Raw genomic sequence first — 25,375 nt, forward strand, 5'->3', positions numbered from 1 at the left:
TTCGTCGCTATGAAAATTATTTTTGGAATGATATATCTGTTTATTAATGCAGCTCTGGCAAAAATAGTTGTATCACAGTATTGGTGTTTTTCCAGATTGTGATTTAGTTTATTGTTCAGTGTGGCCCACGTTTCCTGGTCGTCTTTTGTGAGATAACTGGTATAGGTTATTCCATAAATTCTGAGTTTGTCAGTTATTGTTATGTCTATGTGATAACTATCTTTACCTTTCCATTGACAATCAAATACTAAGCCCTAAACAATCTACAAAACTCCCATATAAAACACTGAAGTTGTCTATCACACATTAGTTTTTGTTCACTTAAGAAGACGGTTTAAATTTTAACAATAAAATAATAGGTAAGCCACTGGGTGAATGTAGCGTAGCTCCCACTTCTATTTGAGAAACTTTAAAGTATAATTAACACAAATTACAGATGAGCCACAGACAGATATGTAGGCAGATTTTACAAAATCTTGTTTCTGCAAAGTGTTATCTCCCTTTAACATACTAACTCGGATCTGTTTATCTCCCGTCTCCTGTAACGTGGCAGTAACCAGATATAATCCATCACACAGTCTGTTGTGAAGGTTGGTTTTCATAACTGCGTCTATGAGATAAAGTTAAGTACCGTTTGTTGTGACAATTGAGAAGATAAAATACAGGATATTAAGCCAAAGAACGGGTCAGTACAAAGTAAACATAAAACAAAGGCATCACTACACAGTAGAGGTAACTTGTGTTATTGACGTGACACATTGTTCATTGAAGCGGAGCAACAGTTTGTTACTACTGGAACTAGAGTGTCTAAAACAAAGGGCAAAACAACTGAGATCTTTGTTTTATTCTGCAGTCAAAATTGAGTTTACATTTTAAAATAGTAACGTTAATTATAACACCATAATTTCCACCAGCTTTATTTTTACAAAGACATATTGGTTAGGCAACTGTAAAATCATAAACAATATAAGGTTGAGTCAATGTCCTTTAAATGCAAATGCTCCTAAATAAACTGCTTACAAATAATGTTTAAATAAATCAAGTCTTAGATTCCATATATATATATATATATATATATATATTGTTACTGTGAACTACTTAGGTCTTGTATTTTGTTTGTTTGACTTTTATTGCTCAACCATGAGTGACCTGTGGTGCAACCACCGGTACTTTTGCATAGTTCCAAGAAAGACATATACCCAGTACTTTTCCATCACGAGTGGTGGTGCAATACTTTTATACTTTCGATTGGTTGATTCGGACATCGGAGGTGTCCCAACCAATAGTCTTATGTTTTGAAGGTGACCTCCCATGTTGCCTCAGGTGTCAAATAGTCTGCGCACACTTTTCTGCAGGCAGCCGACCGCAGCAGTCCATAGCAGCAGTCAGACCAGACATCTTTGTGAGAGAAAGCCTTGAGTGTCGCTATTTTGTAGCCTATAGTTTTTAAGCAGCATTTTTCCCTTATTACTTGTGGTTTTAAGTAATATTTTGTGCTTTAAGTAGTGTCGTATAAGCTGTGGTGATTTTCTTGAGTGCCATATCCTGTGATAGTGTAACATAGTGTTTTTTCCTCAAATAGTAAGTTGGGTTTTTGTTATTTTACTCATTCATTTCATTCTGTATAAAGCTAGAGTCTTATCTTGAATTCGTATACATATTAAAAGTTATATATGGATTAAATGTGTTGTTGGTATCATGAGTTCATCGAGTGTATCCCCTAGACGTTAAGTACGTGTCCTCGTTAACTGTTGTGCTAGCCACCATTTATAGGGCTTTAAGCCATCTGTGTATAACCATCTAAACGAACCCGGGTACGTTCGCCAGCTATCTGGCTGATAGAGTGGTGTTTCGTAATAAAAATGGGGGCTCGTCCGGGATTTAATTTGTTGTACGAGTTTTAGTTTAGACACTAGGTTTAGATCTAAGAAGTTGTCTCTTAGTCCAATAGCGCTGTGTGGGAACACAGTTCAAGGTTAGAGTTGTTATCTAGGTCAGGAGGCCAGACGTGTCGTGTCATAGATTTAGGTCGAGTTCATAGCAGATCATTGTGCTGTGTTAACCTAGTGAGTTTGTTTTGATTTTGAAACTGTAGTTGGATAATGGAGGCTTTTTTTTATTGAAACCTACAGTTGAGGAGGTTGAGAAACTCAGTAGAAAGGATTTAATTGGTGTAGTGAAAGAGTTGAATTTAGATTACTCTGTTACTCAAAAGTCACAAGTGCTAAGAGATAAGATTATAGTACACTTTATCAACGAAAATGTGTTTGAGGAGAGTCTGTTAGCTGATGTGTTACTTCGTGAAGAGAAATCTCTAGAAGAGAAGGAGTTGGCTTTAAAAGATAGAGAGTTAGAGGAGAGGATTGCTTTAGAGAAGGTCTTAAAAGATAGAGAGTTAGAGGAGAGGATTGCTTTAGAGAAGGTCTTAAAAGAAAGAGAGTTAGAAGCTAAAGTTGCTCTAGAGAAGGGAGAGTTAGAAGCTAAAGTCGCTTTAGAGAAGGAGTTGAAAGCTAAGATAGAGTTAGATAAGAGGAGGTTAGAGTTGGAGTTCGCTAAGGTTAGTGGTAATGTGAGTTCTGTGGTGGAACCTGAAAAGTTGTCAGTTGCTCAGGTTATTGCCAAATTCGGTAAATTGGTCCCGACGTTTAACGAGGTAGATATAGTTGTTTTCTTTAACTCCTTTGAGAGTCTAGCTAAATCATGTGAATGGCCCGAAAATGCTCTAACCGCTTTATTAAGCACAGTTCTTATAGGGAAAGCTGCTAGTACATATCAGGCACTCTCTCGAGATGTACAAACTAATTATGGGCTGGTCAAAGATGCCATTTTAAAAGCCTACGAGTTAACGCCCGAGGCTTATCGGATAAAATTCCGAAAACTCAGAAAACAGCCCACACAATGCTATGTGGAGTTTTTGTTCGAGAAAGAAAAAGTTTTCTCGAGTTGGCTCAACTCAGAAGAAGTCTCAGAGTTTGAAAAACTCAAATCTCTGGTTCTGAGAGAAGAATTTCTGAATTCCCTACCCGAAGAGATCCGTCTACATATCCTCGATAATAGGGTAATCGACATCAAGAAGGCTGCTGAGTCGGCAGACACATACATGCTGGTTCATAAAAGACCACAAGTGTCAAGTAACCGCCTCAATCCTGTACTCCCCCTTGTTAGCAACAGTCTTTCTGTTGGCCGATCTCTGAAGTCGCTCCAGTCACTAGAGAAGCCCAGAACCACCACCAGTCGGCGAGCAGTATGCCAATACTGTAAGAAACCTGGACATCTCATAAAGGACTGTTATAAGCGGCATCAAGTCAACAGAGAGGTTGTGCGTACATCTGCGCATAACTCTCTCCTCCATCAGGCAGCAAGTTCAAATTTGGACTCTACTCTTCGGAATGACACTAACCCTAAGTGTCCACAGGAAAAGAATCAAGTTCCCACCACATATGTTCAGTCATCTTTTGACTGTCCACTCCACCGACCAGTTTCTTCAGAGGCAACCGATCTCGAGGGATCGAGAAAGGTTGGCTTCTCATCGTTCCTTGCAGAAGCTGTCATTAGCAACCCTGGTGATCCGTTGTCCAAGCGGAACATTAATGTCCTGAGAGACACAGGGGCTTCACAGTCGCTTCTATTGAAGGGCTCAATGGACATTACACCGGAGACGAACACCGGGAATGTTACCATTATTCAAGGAGTGGGGTCAGAACCCACTGTAGTCCCTCTGCACAAGTTTAACCTGAAACATCATCTCATCCAAGGAGAGGTCATCCTAGGGGTGATCGAAAGTATCCCTGTACCAGGAGTGCACCTGCTCCTAGGGAACGACTTAGCGGGAAGCAAAGTCTACCCCCATACGGTTCAAAACCCGCTGTCAACAGTTCCAGATGATGATAATGAACTGTATCCTGCATGTATGGTGACAAGAAGCCAGACCAAACAGTTGGCTGATACAGCGCCTGATCCACACGAATCATCATCAGGAAATCCAGCTCCCAAACTGGAACCTATGCCTCTAGAGGGTCCAATCATGGAATTGCCTCTGAGGATATCTCATGATGACATCGTTAAAGCTCAACAAGACGACGCAGAACTCCAATCGGTGGTCGAGAAATCCATCTCAGCTGACGATGGGGAGTATTTCACCGCGAACGACCTGATCTTTCGTCGTGTTTTACCAATGACTGCCTCACCTGCCGAACCATGGTTGGAAAAAAACCAACTGTGGGTCCCTCCACCTTATCGGCAGGAAATCCTGAAACTGGCCCATGACAACCCGATGTCAGCGCATCCAGGAGTCACGAAAACAATGGCAAAAATCAAGGAACTGTTTTTTTGGCCGAAAATGAGAAATGATATGTAGCGCTACTGCAAACGTTGCACGAACTGTCAGTTGGCCGGGAAACCCAATCAGAAAATTCCTAAGGCCCCGCTGAATCCGATTCCTGTGTTAAAAGAACCCTTCTCCAAAATCATCATGGACTGCGTTGGCCCTTTGCCAAAAACCAAGGCGGGCAACGAGTACCTACTCACTTTTATGTGTTCAAGTACCCGTTTTCCCGAAGCGTTCCCCCTGCGGAACATAAAGGCAAAGACAGTAGTCAAAGCCATGACCCGGTTCTTCACTACATTCGGGCTCCCTAGAATAGTTCAAACCGACCAAGGCAGCAACTTTACCAGCCATCATTTCCAGGAAGCGCTAGCCAAGCTAGGCATTACCCACGTCATCAGCTCAGCCTATCACCCTCAGTCTCAAGGTGCTCTTGAGAGGTTTCACCAGACCCTAAAAACCATGCTGAGAACTTTCGTTCGAAATAATACCCAGTGGGATGAAGCTGTTCTATGAATTATCTTCGCCGCTAGAGACTGTGTGCAGGAATCTCTAGGTTACTCACCTTTTTAGCTTGTGTTCGGTCATTCTGTCCGTGGTCCCCTGAAGGCTGATTAACGAGCGTTGGACAGGTACCAGTAACCATCCAGTGGAGAACTTTGACGATTTTCATGTCAGATTGAAAGCGGTGTGCGAGTTAGCTCATAAGAACTTAAGAAAGGCCCAAGTGAGGATGAAAGGACTGTATGACAAAAGTTCTCGGAAACGGACATTCAAACCTGGCGAGAAAGTTCTTGTTCTGGTGCCGAACATCAACAACGCTCTATCCCTAAGGTATTGTGGACCCTTTACGGAGCATTCAAGATTAAGTGATTTGAACTATGTTATCAATACTCCAGACAGAAGGAAGAAACAGAAGGTGTACCATGTTAACTAATTTAAAAAGTACTATAATGATAGTACCAATTTTCATTCCACAGCTAAGGTTACTTTACCTATATGTGTATCTAATGATTCTGATGATGTTATACATGTCAAGCTAAAGCCCCCAAAATTGTTAAATTCTTCGTTTTGGCCCATTTGAATGACCACCTTGTACATCTGTCCATTGAGGAAAGCCAAAAATTGTCTCAGTTATTTGATACCTTTCCCTCCATTTTTGGGGATATTCCCAAAGAAGCAAAGGTACCCCCTCATGATGTTGATGTAGGTGATGCTAAGGCTGTAAAACAACACCCCTACAGGTTAAACCCAGAAAAAGCTATTATTATGAAAAATGAAATTGATTACATGATCAAAAATGATATCATTGAACCCAATTTTAGCAATTGGAGTTCACTTTTATTCTTAGTTGTATGCGCTCAATTAAACGAACAAGAAGCCCGGGACGCCAAGTAGCACCCTGTCCAGATTCGATTCACTTAAAGAGTATAGTAACCTTTCTTACCCATGGTCTATCGCACTATTAAAAACGAAATTATGCACCAAAGCGCTAACAGAATAGCACAAGGCGCCAAATCGAACCCTGCCGGGACGCCGAGGGACGTGTCTGATTCATTTTAATAAACGAATATAATACCCCAAGCTTATCCGCAAACGGAAAGAAAAAAGTAAACACAGACGACTTTAGGAGTTTTTTCTAAACTGTTATTGATTAAAAATTATTTGCAGTGCAAAGCAATGTCATCTTATGGTAACGTTGAAGCTATAAAACATAAACATAGCTCTTAAAATAAATTGTTTTTTCGATCTAGCCTTTACAATCGAAAACGTTGTAAAAACTGAACTGCTAAACGTACTGTTAAAATGTTTGCTTAAAAACGTACGCACTATGGTAGGTAAAGAAAAGACGACGTTCATCATGTTTGGTGCGACGGACAAAAACAAATTCCTCTAAGTGCGCAAAAAAGACACATTAACAACCAGCGGGTATTCCAGTTCCCGAATAAAGATGTCTTTTGTTACGTCAACTGTCTTTGATTTAAAATAATAATTAGTAAACAGTATGTTCAGTGTTTAAAATAAATGAAAGGCAATATTAAGGATACCTACCACATTTCAGTTGATCAATCCCCGCTATTTATGTAATCATTTTTTCGCAATACCAAAACAAAGTACTAAAAAGTAAAAAACAAATTCCCGCTATTGTATTTTTTTATATAGTGAAGTAATTCTGAAGGAAAATTAGCAATAGTTACAATCGAGGGACAAGGGGATAACTAAAACTAGTCAACGTACATGGACGACATAGACCCACAGACAGTAAATTTTATAAAAACCTGGAAAAATTATTTTGGTTGGGGACTTTAATTAGACATTGTAGGACCGAAAAATACATCATTCGAAACCGCTTAACCGCAGACAAACTACACACTTACTTAATCAACAACATTAAAACATACTTTAAAATAGTCGACACAAAACACCCACGGAAGTAACACATCTGGGAATAGATTTTGTCTAGACAGAATTTACGCCCCAGTGAACATGAAAATCAACAAAGTAGAACGCCTATTCTCAACACTACAGTTTAACGACCATGCAGCAGTTCTGACAACTTTAAACAAAGAACAAACACAAAACAAACAAAAACACGGCACATACTGGAAACTCAATAATACACTATTACTAGACGTGCGCTACATCAAAACTATACAAGACATAATCCAATTCTATATAGAATCAGCACCAAAATCAAACAAAATTCAACATTGGGAAGATTTTAAACAAGACATTAAGCGGATAGCTGTTCAATATGCTTGTAGCATTAACAGCGTTAGGGCCCACATAGAAATTAAACTAGAAAAAAGTATATTTAAAGGAATTAACAACAACAAAGAACAAATAAACTCAATAGAGACGGAACGTTCTAAAATACAAGAGTACAAATATAGAGGAGCACAAATTTGAAGTAGAATAGAAAAAAAGGCTCGGAAAACTCCCCACACCATACCTTAATTTTAGAATAAAGTTTACAGAGGGCAAAACAAATCACACATCTCATAGACATCAATAACCAAGAGACGACTGCCCCGAAAAATATTCAATCAATATTTATAGACAACTAGCGTACTCGTCCCCGCGCGTTGCCGCGGGAATAGAAGAAAGTCTGACGAAATATATAAGAAGGGTTTCATCCATGCGTTACCAATCCTATATTCTTAGACGCGTCATTTTATGTTCTAAAAGTGCTTTATTTAAAAGTAAACAAATTTTTAAAAATCTATCACAGGGCCTTTAGGGTTAGGGTTGGGGTTAGGGGGCAGAAACTGGAACTTTTTCGCAGCCAAATCGCACCCTAACATCGCGCCGGGGACACGCCTGATTCAATTTAGTGAGCGACTATAAAGCCCCATCATATCCATTGTCTATCACACTGTTTAGAACGAACGTGGTCGCCAAAGCACTCGCGAGAAAGACCAACGCGCCAAATTGCATCCTACCGGGAGCGGCCCGTGCGAAATTTAAATCCCCCCCCAGAAACCACATTGGGAGTATTCATTAACTCCCTAAAGTTTTATGGCACTCTGAAAAACAGTGTCGAACCGTGTCTGACTTTTAATATTTTTTTTAAATTTATCGTACATGGAGAAGATTTGCATCCTCCCGTGGCCCCGCCTTTGCGAATTTAAAAATGAGTTTTTACAGAAGACTCACCTGGAGTGTTCTAATCAGCTCCCTAAAGTTTGACGGCGATCGGTTGAACGGTGTCAAACCGCACTATACTTTTATTTTTATATACTGTATATAGAGAAAAAAACAAATTGCGCCCTGCCGGGGCGTCATCCCTGCGAGTTTGAAATTTTTTTCACAACAACTTTCCAAAGTTTCATGGCGAGCTGAGGAAAGGTAAAGTAATGCATAAAAGACAGACACAGAGACATACATTGCTTTTTACTTTCTCGTATACGAATTATGGAGAAAGTATTCTAATCGTGCAAAAAAAAAGAGAATTTTGCAAATCTCGACGTTTTACACTTCCCTGGGTCGGAAAAACATACTTTTGCAATCGTGTCCGTATGTCTCTGTGTGAGTAGGGCCTATGTGTGTATGTGTGTGTATGTGTGTGAACACAATAACTTGAGTACCGTTAAAACTAGGTTGATGAAATTTCATATATAAGTATTAAATCAAATTTGTAGTTTTGTATCCACTTTTCAGCAATTTCCGGTAACCAGAAGTGGAACTTATTCTACTTTAAATTTTTCAAAAGCTTATAACTTGTGTACTGTTTCATATAAATAAATGGAATTCCACATGTAAGTTAAAGATTCAATTTTTTGCCTTCTGTAAAAATGTAAGTAATTTCCGCCTAAAGGACGATATTACCGATTTCTCAAAAAAACGCATGTGAATTTATAAAGTACTAATAATGTTCCGCACCATTATACAAAGTTTTCTTGGCGTTCACTTGGTGCGCAATTCTTTTTCTACGAGATTCTATTCAATTTTTAAAAAAAGTTTAAGTAATTAAAAATTGATTAAAAATCATGTCTATATACCGAGATGCCATACCCCGTAGTGTTATATAAGAATATTCGAGAAAATTTAGGGGAGATCACTCTCGGTTTATTATATACATATAAGATTATACGCAACTATACAAGTTCGAAGTGACAAACACATTTACGCGAGACAAATACATTAAGTTTATAAAAGCCTTTAAAGACAGCGAGAAAATTAACATTGAAACTCCCTTTAGAAAGACTACATAACCAAAACAAAACTCAAGCTGCACGCAAACAACTCACTTGGACAAGCAAATTTTATAGAGCCTTTTCAGCCGACCTTACACCCCCCCACTTCGCCTCCTCCTCTTCTTTAGAGAAAAGGAATGCCATTTATATAGCCAGGCGCGAGTCAGACACTGGCCCCTGCTCACCCCACTCAGGGAAAAATTATATGGGGCACCTGCTGATCTGGAGACCACAGTCCGGTTTATTCAGGAAGTTGGACATGTTGTCTAAATCCTCCACCATATTCTCAATTAAGAACGAAGAAGAAGGAGAAGAAGAAGAAGAAGAAGAAGAAGAAGAAGAAGAAGAAAAAGAAGAAGAAGAAGAAGTTTCTGCTAGAACAATAACACGAAAATTTCAATAGATCATACCAAACATTAATACGCAAACCCAAAACCGATCCTAAATTAACCCAAACTATAGACTATAGACATATTTCTCTTACAAACACCGATTATAAAAAATTCTAACAAAAGCTCTAATCTTTAAAAATTGAACCACACTTGCTTAAAATAATAAATGCAGACCAACAATGCAACATCACAGGTAGTAACATACAACATTACAATCACTTAATTTGAGACATCATCCACTACACACGAGAAAAACACACAAGCATGCATACTCAGTTTAAACTTTAAAAATTTCCACCGGTTAGTTTACACATACCTTCACAAAATCTTACAAGCAAACAGTTTAGGACAATACTTTACGACATGGATAAAAATAAACTATTTTAATGCACATAGTCACCTACTGATAAACCATATTTCCCAACCTTTTAGAATAAATGTATCAGACCGACAAGGTTACCCCTATCTCCAATCCTTATATACTAACACTTGAACCTCTGTTAGAATGCATTAGACAAACAAGAGATATCAGAGGAATCGACATACCAAACCAAACAAACAAAAACATTCTAGTGTAAGCTGATGACACAGCCTTTATCCTCCAAACCGAAAAATCTATCATTCTAATAACAGTCAATTTCCTTGACTTTGGGCAGGCTAGCGGTCAAAAATTAACCAAATGAAAACCAAAATCATGGGACTCGGACGTTGGATCGACAAACCAAATTACCCACTTAACCTGACAGTTAAAGACACTAATCTTATATTTCTTTTATTTAGATGCGTCTCAGAATTCAGCTGAGGTTTGTTGGAGAACAGATGAAATATTTGGAAGAACAAATGCAATTGATGGAGCCTGTTATTGGCTTGATGAAAAATGTGAGCGATTATTCATATTTTACAGTTGAATTGTGTTAATGTCGTTTCGTGTATTAGCATGTACGTAGTAGTAAGTTACGTTTAGCAGCCACATAGTTTTAACTACTTTGACAATTTTTATATCATCAGGCATTAGAAAAAAGCAAGACGTGGATGGAAGATAAAAATGACAACCCATCTATCACATACATAGAGCTTTGCCAGGAACTTGCATCAGCGACCACAGCCTTGTTGGATGTAGCTTCAAACATTTTAAGTAAACATTGAATACAATAAGTCTGTCTAAATTATGTTATCAGTTATGAACTAAAGAACTAGTTTAAGGCGAGAGTTCCCATACCATCTCTAGATAAATATACGATTTTATTTACTTTTCCGGTATAAAATATAAGATTATATATTCTATATTGCCAATTATCTAATATAAGCTCGAGAAATCTATTATTGACGTAATTTGTTTCCTATTGTATGTCCCCAGAATCTCAATTGCTGTTTTAAAAGAGAAAAGAATTGTAATTTAAAACGTTTAAAATAGAATAAGAAATTTACAAACATTAATCTTATTCTATTCTGTTTGAAACATTGCTGTTACATTCTTTATTATGCCTTACAGAAGTATTAACCCGACTGGGTCTTCTAGAAAACAGCATATCTTGTCTAAAAGACACAACACAAAAAACTAAAGATGACATATCAGAAATACAACAATGAAGAGACAACTTTTTAACAGAACAGAATGACTTTGGGGTAAGCATTGATCAAATGAATAAAAAACAAACACAGAACTTTAAAAACATCAGAAAACAAATGAGTGAACAAGATAACAAAGTAAAGGAGATGAACAAAGAAATTGAAACTTTAAAAGAAAAAAATCCAACTCAAACAAAACACTAGAGAAACTTTCTCTAGATGTGAAAGAATATGAAAATAAATTACTCAAAATAAATATGGGGATGCAAGCTAATACAGATGTAAGAGACGTTATAAAAGAAGAAATTAAAAACCATTCTGATATGATTGTTTCTTTACAAGATGAAAATAATAAAACCTTTGTGAAAACATCAACCCAATTTAAAAAGTTGCAATCAAAGGTAAATTTTAAAATTGACTAACCTAAGTTATGATCATAAAGGTTATATAAACGCTAATTGTGTGTGAGTTTTAATATACAATAAAATAGTTAAATGTATAAATCATCTATTTAGCACAGTGTTGTGTATAAACTTCTACAACAAAGATTGATGCCCATTGAGAAACCTGGGATATAAACAATAAATTACACACCGATCAGTCCTACATTACTCAGTTAAAGTCTGTTATTATATGTCCATTATTTTTTTTTTTATTTGCAGAAAAATAATTTTAATACTTAAAATAAGAAAATACGTTTATATATACGTTTAATCATTTTCTTTTCTTACAAGTTGTCATAATCTATGTAATCGGTAGACCAGTTGTGTATGATAGCCTTTGTTGATATGTGATTCTTTCATTTATATATTTTATTTTAATTTAGCTGGGTGAACTTGAAAATACTATTTCAAAGTAGTCTAACGATTTTCATCTCATCGGTAAGTTTGCTTTGAAAACAAAATATTTTTAAACATATGTATATAATAATTGTAATTTAATGACAATTCTACCTTTTGATTTTTTCGTTTAAATGTAACAATAGTAAAAGCTATTATATAATTCGCAATGATAGCTAATCGTTTAATGTTTTATTTGTTTTATTATCATTGTTCAATATTCTACCCTCAATCTCTCACATTTTATCTAAATATTTCACTCTCTGCTTTTCCATTACATGGACATAACAACTTGTTAAACAAAGTTCGTTATCCAGACAGACCATAACGTGTTGTTCGTTAGCCAGACAGACCATATTCATTATTAATATTATATGCAGTAAAAGTAATGCTATGTAGAGTTATTAAACAACCATGTTATATTCAGTGTATAAAGTAAATAATCTTCACACATAGCGATCCATTTGGCCGACAAAGTAGAGTTCTTATATTTCTTGACCTCGGCATATGTAAAAACGTTTTAGTTATAGCGTTAGGTGGACATCAAAGCTAAGCAGAATCTGGGACGCTGAACTTACTGGATCCAGATTTTATCTTGAGACTTTCGAGTTATCAGCTTTTTACTCTATCGCATAGCCACGCCGTTACCTCTTCAGTGAATAAAGATCATTTTAAGCTCATAGCAAGAATCAACCCTAATGGTAATGTACAACTGATGCCGTTTATATTTCGATTTTAAATTTTTGGTTTATAAAAACAACTATATTCCTATCAGCTAAATTCTTAAAATAGTGAAAACGCTTTTTTTTTTGCCGGAAAGATGCTGATTTTGATTGTTGAAAATTTAGTTCTTGGCCTTTCTTTAACGAAACTACAGTTGCTCCGCAAGCAGAAATATTATCAGGTTCCCAGAGGCGTAGCGACACTTTCCGGCGCCCGGGGACAAACTCTCAATTTGGCGCCCCCTCGGGAGCAAATTTTCAATTATCACCCCCCCCCCCTCAACTTTCGATTTGCAACCCCCCCCCTAAAACTTTCGATGTTGCAAGCTCCCCCCCATCAAACTATTTATAATGCAAAAATGAAGCTAAAATAACATTTTAATTTGTTTTTTCAACCCATTTTGGCGCCCCCTAAGGTTGGCGACCGGGGACATATGTACCCCCCCCCCCCTCACCCCCATCGCTACGCCTCTGCAGGTTCCGCATAAATATTTTTAAACTTCAGTTCTCCAATGTGTATTTGTAATATTATTTAGTCCTTAATAAGAAAATATAAAAAAAATGGATGCAGTAAAACTGATTTGACAATCATAAATATTGAACTATACTTGATACATATAATTGTATGTAACACATATGGTTACCAGCCAAAGGGGGATAAAACTATGAAGTTTTTATTCATTGGGTTGCGGCCCCTGTGGGACTGCAACTGAACTGTTGACGTTTTTTTATGCTTTTGTGAGCGAAATTACCTGTGTTCCATGTCATGTGACATGTGCCTAGTCGTGTCGCACACGCAAGGCTGCTGTCTGTGGACCAAGATGTAGACCTAATGAAGGTAGTGTAGATATTTAAATTATGTTTGTTAAAATACTTACTTATGTATTCCTGCTAGTGCTGCATGTGCACACTAGTTAGGGTGATGTATTAAATTAAGTATTTATTTTGTAGTACTACTTATTGGTACTTGTTGGCAGTACTGTGTACTGGCCGAAAACATAATTTATTGTACCCGTGTATATTGTAGCTTACACGTGGTGTTGTCCTGAATGTAACTTTTATATTTTACATTTGTTTTAGGGCTACAGTTCTTTTTCTATTTTGATCTTTTGATCTTTTGATCTTTTGGTCTTTTGGATTGTTTGGATCTTTTGGTCTATCTTGGCTAGTTCGTCTTGTACTACTGTGTTGCATCGCCGTCATGGCTCGATGCTGTAAATAAACGAGTACTGGACAACAACTGTCGGCGTCGGTGTGTACTTAATCTCAGGGTCAGCCCGTCTTAACCACAACACCTCAGTGGGTAAAAGCATCCCCACTGAGTGAGGGTTACATGTATTTTGCAAATTTAACATTTTTATTTGTTTTGGAAATATTTTTTTTATTATTTACGGTGAGCCTAATAAACTTTATCTCTAATTGTATATTTATTAATAGCCATTACTGTCTCTTTTGTTGTAGAAATACCCAGTTAAATTGGTATCGCTTTTAGCAATTTTCATATCAATGGTTCGTCATTAACATGGGCGTCCACTGATATTTAAAAGGCCTAGATCCGAGGTTTATATTTCACCCATCTTATTTGCTTGTTATTTACTCTACGCTGACTTTGTACAATGCAGAGAAATGTATCGCTGACATACAACCAATTTAGTTTATAAACAGACTATCACCAGTCATATACTGTTTTATTTTATCATAACTAAACTAGAGCAGATGTAAGTGATAAAACCAGACAATGATTGCACAATAACACGATTCGATGATCTTGTGTTTATATTCCACTGAGATAAATGATAAGAAATTAAGCCAAAGAACGGGTCACTACAAAGTACAAATAAAACAGGCATCACTACTCGGTGGCTGCAACTTGTGTTCATGACTTCACCATTGTTGTTTAAGTGGAGTGAATAAATCAAGTGTCAAACAGCTTAGAACTTAGGATTATTCAGTCAAATGTAAGTTTACATTTAGCAAACCAAAAGTTAGTGATAGATAAACTTTAGACATCTGACTTATTACAGACTAGATAGTTGAGCAAATGCACTTTTATGATACAATGATACTGCTATACCGTATTTAGTTATTTAAGAATAATATTTTTAAAACCTTTTTAACGCCCGATTGCACTGAACGTGCCTTCCGACTTAGGGTGATATACGAACATACCGTTAATGTTTAGTAAGATTACTCCTGTTTTATTTCCGTAGTATTAGTATGTATTAAAATAACATTTTACAACGAATGTATACGTTCTATCACTACAAGTATTTAAATATATATTACTTTCATACTAACACATATCCTGCTAGCGTTCCATAGCTTGTAAAACAACTGCTGAAATTAATTTACCACACCTTGGTATCACACCTTGGTATCACACCTAGGTACCACACCTTGGTATCACACCTTAGTATCACACCATGGTATCACACCTAGGTACCACACCTTGGTATCACACCTTGGTATCACACCTTGGTATGACATCTTGGTATCACATCTTGAGACCACAATTTGGTATCACACCTTGGTATCACAACTTGGTATCACATCTTGGTATCACATTTTGGTATCACACCTTTGTATCACACCTTGGTATCACACCTTGGTATCACACTTTGATATGTTATTGCTGTGATGTAGCTGTCATGCTGTAGTAGGGGGTGGTTGGTGGCAATTTATATTTTCACAGATGCTAACACTCACGTCTGCAAATGCTTACACCTATCTCTGCATCAACGATCGTAACAACCACGGATAAACGTCATTCTACTCATTGTTTTAACAATGCAATTATGTTTCATGAAACATAAATTTTTTCAACACTTCTGTCATAAGAATAAGAGACTAAACATATCCTCCTCTTTAACCCTTGTTAGTAAACCAAATGTCTCTGTCATCTATGATCTATCACTGGGGTCTCCAAACTACGGCCAGCGGGCCAGACGCGGCCCGCGATGTCCTCTCATCCGGCCCGCTGCGATCTTTTTGTCCACGGAATAAATGTTTGTTAGAGGTGGCTGAGAAACTATGCCCACAAAATTCAAAATTTGAGTGCAAATACCATTGCCCGCCATGTTGCAGACATTGGTGAAAACCGCGTGACTCAAATAGCGAAAAATACAAGCAAGTTTCGCAATTTTTTAATTGTAATGGATCAGTTGCTGGACAGCTGTTCCACATCTCAAATGCTTATGTTCATTAGAGGTGTGGATGAAGATATGAACATAACAAAAGAGCTGGCACTGTTACCGGAGAGAATATAAATAGTTTAGAGATATGTTAAAAGATAGAAACACAGAATCGCAAGATTTACCATATTTCACAGCAGTCAGATGGCTACTTTGCGAGAAAAAAGTGAGACTGTTTCAGAACCCATTTGAAGCAAATGTGGTCAGTTGCAAATACGAACTGCAGCTGGAGGTCATTAAAGAAACGTTCAAAGAAGAGCGGGTGGGTTTTTATAAGTTTTTGAAAAAGAAAGACTTTCCTAATAATAAAACTTTTGGAACAAGATACCTGTGTGAACAAATATTTTCAAGATTGTAATACGTGATGAATAATTTGAGAACAATCTTGGACCTCGAGTGTGTTTTTGGCCACAGTGTTTCTTTCGGACTTTTTCTCCGGGGGGGGGGGAGGGCACTTGAAATTTGTATATATTTCAACATAAACTATATTTCGTTAGGGGGGGGGGGGGCGCTACCACCCCGAATCGATGTTTTGAAAAAACTCTGGCCCCCGAACTGATATTTGATAGTTAATGCGGCCCTCGGGCTGAAATGTTTGGAGACCCCTGATCTATCACATTGACTTATACGACTAGCAAAAAAAATGTGATATGTGAAGATTCTATTTTTAAACCAGATGCCTACACGAATTCAGGTCAAGGTTGTTACAGAACAGATACTTTATTTGGAAGAACATATACAAGTTCTGGGACCTGTGGTTGAAAGTATAAAAAATGTAAGATTAAAACATTTTAAGGCTACTACTAATTTTATAAAATATTAATGGGGGCTCTTTTGAGACAACAATTTTTTTAATTACACAAAACTTATTTTTGAAAAGTAAAATAAAATTACCCTAGTATCTTCATTAAATTATATATATATATATATATATATATATATATATATATATATATATATATATATATATATATATATATATATATTGTTTTTAAACATACTATTTAGAGATTAAAACATTATATAGGCTTCTTAGTAATATATCATTTAGACTGTAGAAAGTGTTTTACGTTTGACATTTTCTCATAAAACAGCCATACAAAACGTGGCTAGTTGAAATAATGTTTACGTTTGTGATCACCAGATTGTTACAAAAAGTAAGGCGTGGCTAGAAGAAAAAACTGACCAATCATCTGTCAGCTACATCGAGCTATCACAAGAACTGGACACAGCAGCCACGGCCTTGTTGGATGTGACGTCACATATTTCAGGTCAGCTTTTTAATTCACTTTATAATTTAAAATCTCTAAGCCTGCTGTCATGTAGCTTAAAAGTTTGGTGTGAAAAAAAGGCAAAGAATCTTTGTTACAATTTAACTTAAATAAATGGGACATAACATTGTTAAGGGATATAATTTCACTCTCAATCCACTATCACACAACATTTTATTTTCTTAGAGATTGACATATACCAGAAACTAACACAATATTAACATTTATAATTGATATTATGGTAAACATTTAGAATTTAAAATCAACTGTTATACTTTATTTATTCATAAAAAGAGTTAGCAATAACTAAGACTTAATAGAATGTTATATGATTTTTCTTTAAAACGCTTTGGTTAAAAATTAATGTTACACTTTCAATTTATAAATTCGGTATTCAATTCTTATTTCAATTTAAAATAAATTAGTATGTAAATATGTAGACCTGGAAAATTTAACAGAAGGAAGAGATTAGATTTTTAAGCGAAAAAGAATTTCAATAAAATTTGATTGTCTAAATTTGAAAAAAAATTATTGTAAAAAATTAAAACACCTTGCAGCTTACTAGAAATATTGTATGTACAATTAAACATTATTCCTTGAACTGTAACTAAAATAAAATTCTAAACCCCAATCCACCAGATGGAGACAACATGGATGTCAACAAACCAACGCCATCTTTACCACATCCTGACACACAGACAACAGCAACATTTCTCACAGTAGAATCAACAAAGCAACTCAATACAAAAGTCCAACATACAGCTGGTATGTCTTAGTTTTGTTTGATATAAAATGTTACATAGCGACATCATATATCGTATGCAATGTTATATTTTTTATTTTACTTTTTAAATATTTTATATTATCGTTTCTGCGTTAAACGCTGTTTTAAGGAACTTATTTATTTTAATAAATTTATTTATTTATTTTAAATTACAAAATTATATTTGTGACTAACCTCAGTTAAAGAACATCCTGACCTAGAGCGTAAACTCGCCTATATTGAAACAACACTATCTTCACTACAGGACATACAACACAAGTCTACAGATGACATATCAGAAATAAAACAATGGAGAGACAACTTTGTAACAGAACAGAGTGACGTGGGGATAAACATTGATCAACTGACTAAAAAACAACATCAGAATTTTAAAAACCTCAGAAAACAAATGAGTGAACAAGATAACAAAGTAAAGGAGCTGAACAAAGAAATTGAAAGTTTAAAAGAAAAAGAATCCAATTCAAACAAAACACTAGATATGAAAGAGTACGAAAACAACTTAAACAAAATAAATAAAGATATGCAAGATTACACAGACAAAATAGACAGTATAACACAAGAAATTAAAAGACATTCGGATCTGATGGCTGCCCTACAAGAGGAGTGTAATAAAATCTTGTGTAATGCATCAACTCAATTAGAAAAGGTAAAATTGCTAATTATGTGTTTTCAAAGTTTTTCAGATACTCGCCAGAAAGCTTATTATAACCAGGTTAAATAAAAAAAACAACTTAGTAACTTTATCAGCAGTTACACTTTAATATAGTTACTAATTTTAAGACTGATGTTTATGTTAGAAATAATATGCATTAAAAATAAGCAAAATTATAATGCTTTTATATAATCTTCTGATATTTAGCAAAATGTATTGTACAAGCTACTACAACAGAGATTGATGCCCATTGACAGACTGATTCAAATCTTTAACCAGAACTTGGAAACTAGGGAAGAAAGATTTACGAAGGTATACGTGTAGTAATTTTATTAAAAATTTAAATTGCGACGTTGATACAGGCAGCCTAAATTATTAACATTCTGTCAATAGAGCAGTTAAAACATGTTTTCTTAAATTAAATAATACATCAATAATTTAAAAAAATAACACATCCTTTAAAGTATTTTATATTCTTACAAGTTGCCGTAACCAGTTAACATTAATGCAGCTATCGTATGCTCTATGTAACTATGAGATTTTTCACTCATTTGACAAAACCTTTTTTTTAGCTTGAATCTATTGAAGCTACTATTTCAGTGTTGTCCAAAGATTTGAATCTATTAGGTAGGTTTGCCTGAACTTTTTTTCCAAAAAAAATTACGGGATGTTCGTTAGCCAGACAGACCATAACGTGATGTTCGTTAGCCAGACAGACCATAACGTGATGTTCGTTAGCCAAACAGACCATAACGTGATGTTCGTTAGCCAGACAGACCATAACGTGATGTTCGTTAGCCAGACAGACCATAATGTGATGTTCGTTAGCCAGACAGACCATAACGTGATGTTCGTTAGCCAGACAGACCATAACGTGATGTTCGTTAGCCAGACAGACCATAACGTGATGTTCGTTAGCCAGACAGACCATAACGTGATGTTCGTTAGCCAGACAGACCATCACGTGATAAAGAATGGAACATTTCACTCATCCATAGTGCCAGTCTCTAGACCCGTGGGTTTCCGTCAGGTGTTTGTTTCCTCACCTGGTCCATTACACCACCTGGTACATTACACCACCTGGTACATTACACCACCAGGTACATTACACCACCAGGTACATTACACCACCTGGTACATTACACCACCTGGTACATTACACCACCTGGTACATTACACCACCTGGTACATTACATCACCTGGTACATTACACAACCTGGTACATTACACCACCTGGTACATTACACCACCTGGTACATTACACCACCTGGTACATTACACCACCTGGTACATTGCACCACCTGGTACATTACACCACCTGGTACATTACACCACCTGGTAAAATACACCACCTGGTACATTACACCACCTGGTACATTACACCACCCGGTACATTACACCACCTGGTACATTACACCACCTGGTACATTACATCACCTGGTACATTACACCACCTGGTACATTACACCACCTGGTACATTACACCACCTGGTACATTACACCACCTGGTACATTACACCACCTGGTACATTACACCACCTGGTACATTACACCACCTGGTACATTACACCACCTGGTACATTACACCACCTGGTACATTACACCACCTGGTACATTACACCACCTGGTACATTACACCACCTGGTACATTACACCACCTGGTACATTACACCACCTGGTACATTACACCACCTGGTACATTACACCACCTGGTACATTACACCACCTGGTACATTACACCACCTGGTACATTAACCCACGTGGTACATTACACCACCTGGTACATTACACCACCTGGTACATTACACCACCTGGTACATTACACCACCTGGTACATTACACCACCTGGTACATTACACCACCTTGTACATTACACCACCTGGTACATTACACCACCTGGTACATTACACCACCTGGTACATTACACCACCTGGTACATTACACCACCTGGTACATTACACCACCTGGTACATTACACCACCTGGTACATTACACCACCTGGTACATTACACCACCTGGTACATTACACCACCTGGTACATTACACCACCTGGTACATTACACCACCTGGTACATTACACCACCTGGTACATTACATCACCTGGTACATTACACCACCTGGTACATTACACCACCTGGTACATTACACCACCTGGTACGTTACACCACCTGGTACGTTACACCACCTGGTACATTACACCACCTGGTACATTACACCACCTGGTGATTACATACCTGGTACATTACACCACCTGGTACATTACACCACCTGGTACATTACACCACCTGGTACATTACACCACCTGGTACATTACACCACCTGGTACATTACACCACCTGGTACATTACACCACCTTGTACATTACACCACCTGGTACATTACACCACCTGGTACATTACACCACCTGGTACATTACACCACCTTGTACATTACACCACCTGGTACATTACACCACCTGGTAATTACATACCTGGTACATTACACCACCTGGTACATTACACCACCTGGTACATTACACCACCTGGTACATTACACCACCTTGTACATTACACCACCTGGTACATTACACAACCTGGTACATTACACCACCTGGTACATTACACCACCTGGTACATTACACCACCTGGTACATTACACCACCTGGTACATTACACCACCTGGTACATTACACCACCTGGTACATTACACCACCTGGTACATTACACCACCTGGTACATTACACCACCTGGTACATTACACCACCTGGTACATTACACCACCTGGTACATTACACCACCTGGTACATTAACCCACGTGGTACATTACACCACCTGGTACATTACACCACCTGGTACATTACACCACCTGGTACATTACACCACCTGGTACATTACACCACCTGGTACATTACACCACCTTGTACATTACACCACCTGGTACATTACACCACCTGGTACATTACACCACCTGGTACATTACACCACCTGGTACATTACACCACCTGGTACATTACACCACCTGGTACATTACACCACCTGGTACATTACACCACCTGGTACATTACATCACCTGGTACATTACACCACCTGGTACATTACACCACCTGGTACATTACACCACCTGGTACATTACACCACCTGGTACATTACATCACCTGGTACATTACACCACCTGGTACATTACACCACCTGGTACATTACACCACCTGGTACATTACACCACCTGGTACGTTACACCACCTGGTACATTACACCACCTGGTACATTACACCACCTGGTAATTACATACCTGGTACATTACACCACCTGGTACATTACACCACCTGGTACATTACACCACCTGGTACATTACACCACCTGGTACATTACACCACCTGGTACATTACACCACCTTGTACATTACACCACCTGGTACATTACACAACCTGGTACATTACACCACCTGGTACATTACACCACCTGGTACATTACACCACCTGGTACATTACACCACCTGGTAATTACATACCTGGTACATTACACCACCTGGTACATTACACCACCTGGTACATTACACCACCTGGTACATTACACCACCTGGTACATTACACCACCTTGTACATTACACCACCTGGTACATTACACCACCTGGTAATTACATACCTGGTACATTACACCACCTGGTACATTACACCACCTGGTACATTACACCACCTGGTACATTACACCACCTTGTACATTACACCACCTGGTACATTACACAACCTGGTACATTACACCACCTGGTACATTACACCACCTGGTACATTACACCAGCTGGTACATTACACCACCTGGTACATTACACCACCTGGTACATTACACCACCTGGTACATTACACCACCTGGTACATTACACCACCTGGTACATTACACCACCTGGTATGTCGGGGGTCGACCTACAGCGGTCTACCACAGTACCGTTCAATATTTACAGAGCTGCAGTTTAAGTAAACTAATTTCAAATAACGTCACGTCATCCCTTTATGTTTATAATATTAAGACGGTGCCTCATTAGAGACAGGGATTAAATTTAAAATAAAATAATAACTTGAAAACATTTATAATTGTCACATTTTAAACATTTTAATATCTCATTATTTGACTGTAACTTGAAATGAAAAATACAAAAGGTAGACTATGCAGCTCTTGTTATCGGTCATTATTAAGTACAACAGAACAATTTTAGTTCTAGTAATTCTTGTTTCAATAGATAATCCATATACAATTAAACTACACGGATGGTCGCTTGCCGGATGCGGCAAATGCCAGAATTGATACTTGCCCGAATGGGACAAATGCCCAAAATCCACTTACCCGAAGGCCGTTTGCCCGGTAAATGGTAACATTACAGATTACCAAATAGTCATCCTTAATCAACTTAAATTTGAAATTTTGATAATCAAATAAATGTCTAACCAAATTGAAAGGGAACAAAATACTATTTAATATCTTCAAGCATGCATTATGAATTAGTTAGTATTTGCCATATTATAGAAAGTGAGGGCCTACATCTTGTGCTATCTATAAAGCAAGACGAAAATTTAATTTTCACTAAACTGAGGTTTTTAAAATGATTCTCACTTTCTGTATTTAGTAATAGCTTCAACACATTATCTAAACAAGCTGCATTAAATGAAGATCAAATATAATTGACTACCTTCAGTTTTTAAATTCGTTGACTTGACCGTGCCTCGTTCTGTTGTAAATGATCACCCTACAAGCTAAGCATAAAACGATAAATCAATCAAAAACGCCTCTGTTCAATGTTGCGAGACGCCGCGCCGTCTACACCGTGCCATACGTGCTGTATAACCGCCGCAGCACATCGTCTAAACAAGGTGTTCAAAACTTACATCAAGTGAGTATAAAAACACCGCCGCCAACATAGCATTACATTATTAAAGAATAACGTTGTTTTTTTACAGCAATTTTTCAATTTTCATACATTACATGTTACATTTTAATAGTATATGTATTTTTAAAAAAAAGATAAACACATTTCTTTTTTTAAGCCCAAAATGGCAAACTTGAATTGATTAAAAATGTCTATTTGATATAAACAAATGTCCATTCGAATATTTGTCCCATTAGGGCAATCGACCTTGGGGCAAACGGCATTTGGTCGAGTGTTGTTCGGGAATTTGTCGTAGACCCGGTTTTAGCATAGCAGTATATAACATTTGTTGTACGTTTAGTGTACTGGTCTAGTGTTTCAATTTATGGTCTTTGACAAAGCTATGTAAACATTATGGATTCTAGTTTATTTTTTGAAAAATAAATGTTTGATTTGGGTTTGTCAATTTTACCTTACATTATATAGGGCCCTACTGCGTACAAAACACATATAAGGAGTTTATGTTTAGTGTTAATAATATAAACTAATGAAACGACAATTTACAAAAATTATGGATCAAATAGTCAAATAGCATTCGTGAAATTAAACATGTAAATCATAAATATGTTTTCCAATCAACAGAGTCACGTGTATGTAACAGATATGCTTGTTATGTGACGCTTGATGATCCCACACCTGTCAGTGCTGAATCAATTATTTCAAACTTTGATGAAGTGCATGAATATAACGGGAAACATTTTAACCAAACAACAGGAAAATTTGTATCCCCACATGATGGTTTATATCTTGTCTGTGTCAGTCTACATGAATGGGAAGAGCAACTAATTGGAGTTGGTGTAATAGCTGGAGACATGTGGTGTACGACTATAGAAGTGAAATGTGGTGACTCTAGCGCTGCTGGGTCAGTGGTTGTTGACATGAAGAAAGGTCAAGAACTTTATCTTAAAGTGTCTCGTGCAGAACATGGCGCACAATTATCCTGCTACAGTAGTTTCACTATCGTTAGTTTATAGAAGTACAACAAAAAACATGGTGGATGGCAAATTCTCAAAACAATAATATATGTAACCACCATATTAAACACACGTTAACAACTTATTATGTATGTCGACTACATGTTTAAATATACTATAATGGTTTATATATTATTTGTTTAGTCATCATTACACAGTTCCATATTCTCTGTATGTGAGCGCTAGGTGTATGATTAAAATCTTTTGTTTAATTTTGATACCTACATTTTATGTGTTAAAGATAAGCATATTGTTCTTGTTGAATATGTAATTAAAATCTAGAACTTTGACACAAAAAAAGAACTATTTAAAAAACGAAGGCTTGAATATGTTTACTAGACAAAACAATATTTATCATAAGTATTAAAAAAGCTAATCCAAATTATTTCAAGAAAAAAAAATGTTTTTGCTTTAGGCCTACTTGAAGTAACTGTTGTCGTTGTGCGTGATGCAATGAGATGGAATACACCATCAAGTGGCAGTATAAATATCGACGTTTTAAAACAGACAATGACACAAACATCGCCGACATTTTTTTAAAACTTCCAGCATTTGCTTACAAAATTAACTAAAAGCGGTAATTGAGGTCTATTTTAAAACTTCCATCTATAATATATATATATTAAAATATATTTCCATTTTTAATTAATAACGTAGCAGAAACATAATTTAGGTGAAAAGGGAACTAATTTTAAAATTTAGCTACTTAGAATTTTCACTTTTAGCCTTAAGTAAAGTGTTACGATGTTTTTTTGATCAGGCGTATAAATGTGAACAAACATTGGTGCGAAAGATATAATTGACGCATAAGTATGTACCCAGTACACAAGAATGTGACGTTTCAGTGTAGGATCGTTGTTGACGGGAAGAAGTTTAGTTTGTCTTAATCTTGTTGTGTTGGGGTGAGGTCGTAGTGTTGTCAAGTCTCAGTATCGTTTGTTTACGTCGTCATTTGTATTTTATAGTGTAGAAAATATTGAAATTAACTGCTGTCACCCTGTCGACTCATATATCTACGTTAATGTTGTCCTGTTCTATGTTAAACTCTAGGAAGACTACTGAATGTT

The 25,375-nt window shown here is 36.8% G+C and overlaps 2 protein-coding genes across 2 annotated transcripts in view; one reads left to right on the forward strand and one right to left on the reverse strand.

Moving 5' to 3' along the window:
- LOC131947381 (kinesin heavy chain-like) overlaps positions 1 to 25,375 on the reverse strand; it is a 64,887-nt gene that overhangs the window by 35,086 nt on the left and 4,426 nt on the right. The window lies entirely within an intron of this gene.
- On the forward strand, positions 14,409 to 24,648 carry LOC131947392 (uncharacterized). Its single transcript, XM_059308606.1, has 8 exons — positions 14,409 to 14,501; positions 16,411 to 16,509; positions 16,879 to 17,005; positions 17,645 to 17,770; positions 17,969 to 18,435; positions 18,649 to 18,753; positions 19,014 to 19,068; positions 23,917 to 24,648. The coding sequence occupies exons 2-8, from the start codon at positions 16,411 to 16,413 to the stop codon at positions 24,306 to 24,308; spliced, it is 1,371 nt and encodes a 456-aa protein (XP_059164589.1). The 5' UTR covers positions 14,409 to 14,501; the 3' UTR covers positions 24,309 to 24,648.

Source organism: Physella acuta, unplaced genomic scaffold, assembly GCF_028476545.2.
Source record: "Physella acuta isolate Inbredline_101_S28 unplaced genomic scaffold, ASM2847654v3 ptg000592l, whole genome shotgun sequence".
NCBI lineage: Eukaryota > Metazoa > Mollusca > Gastropoda > Physidae > Physella > Physella acuta.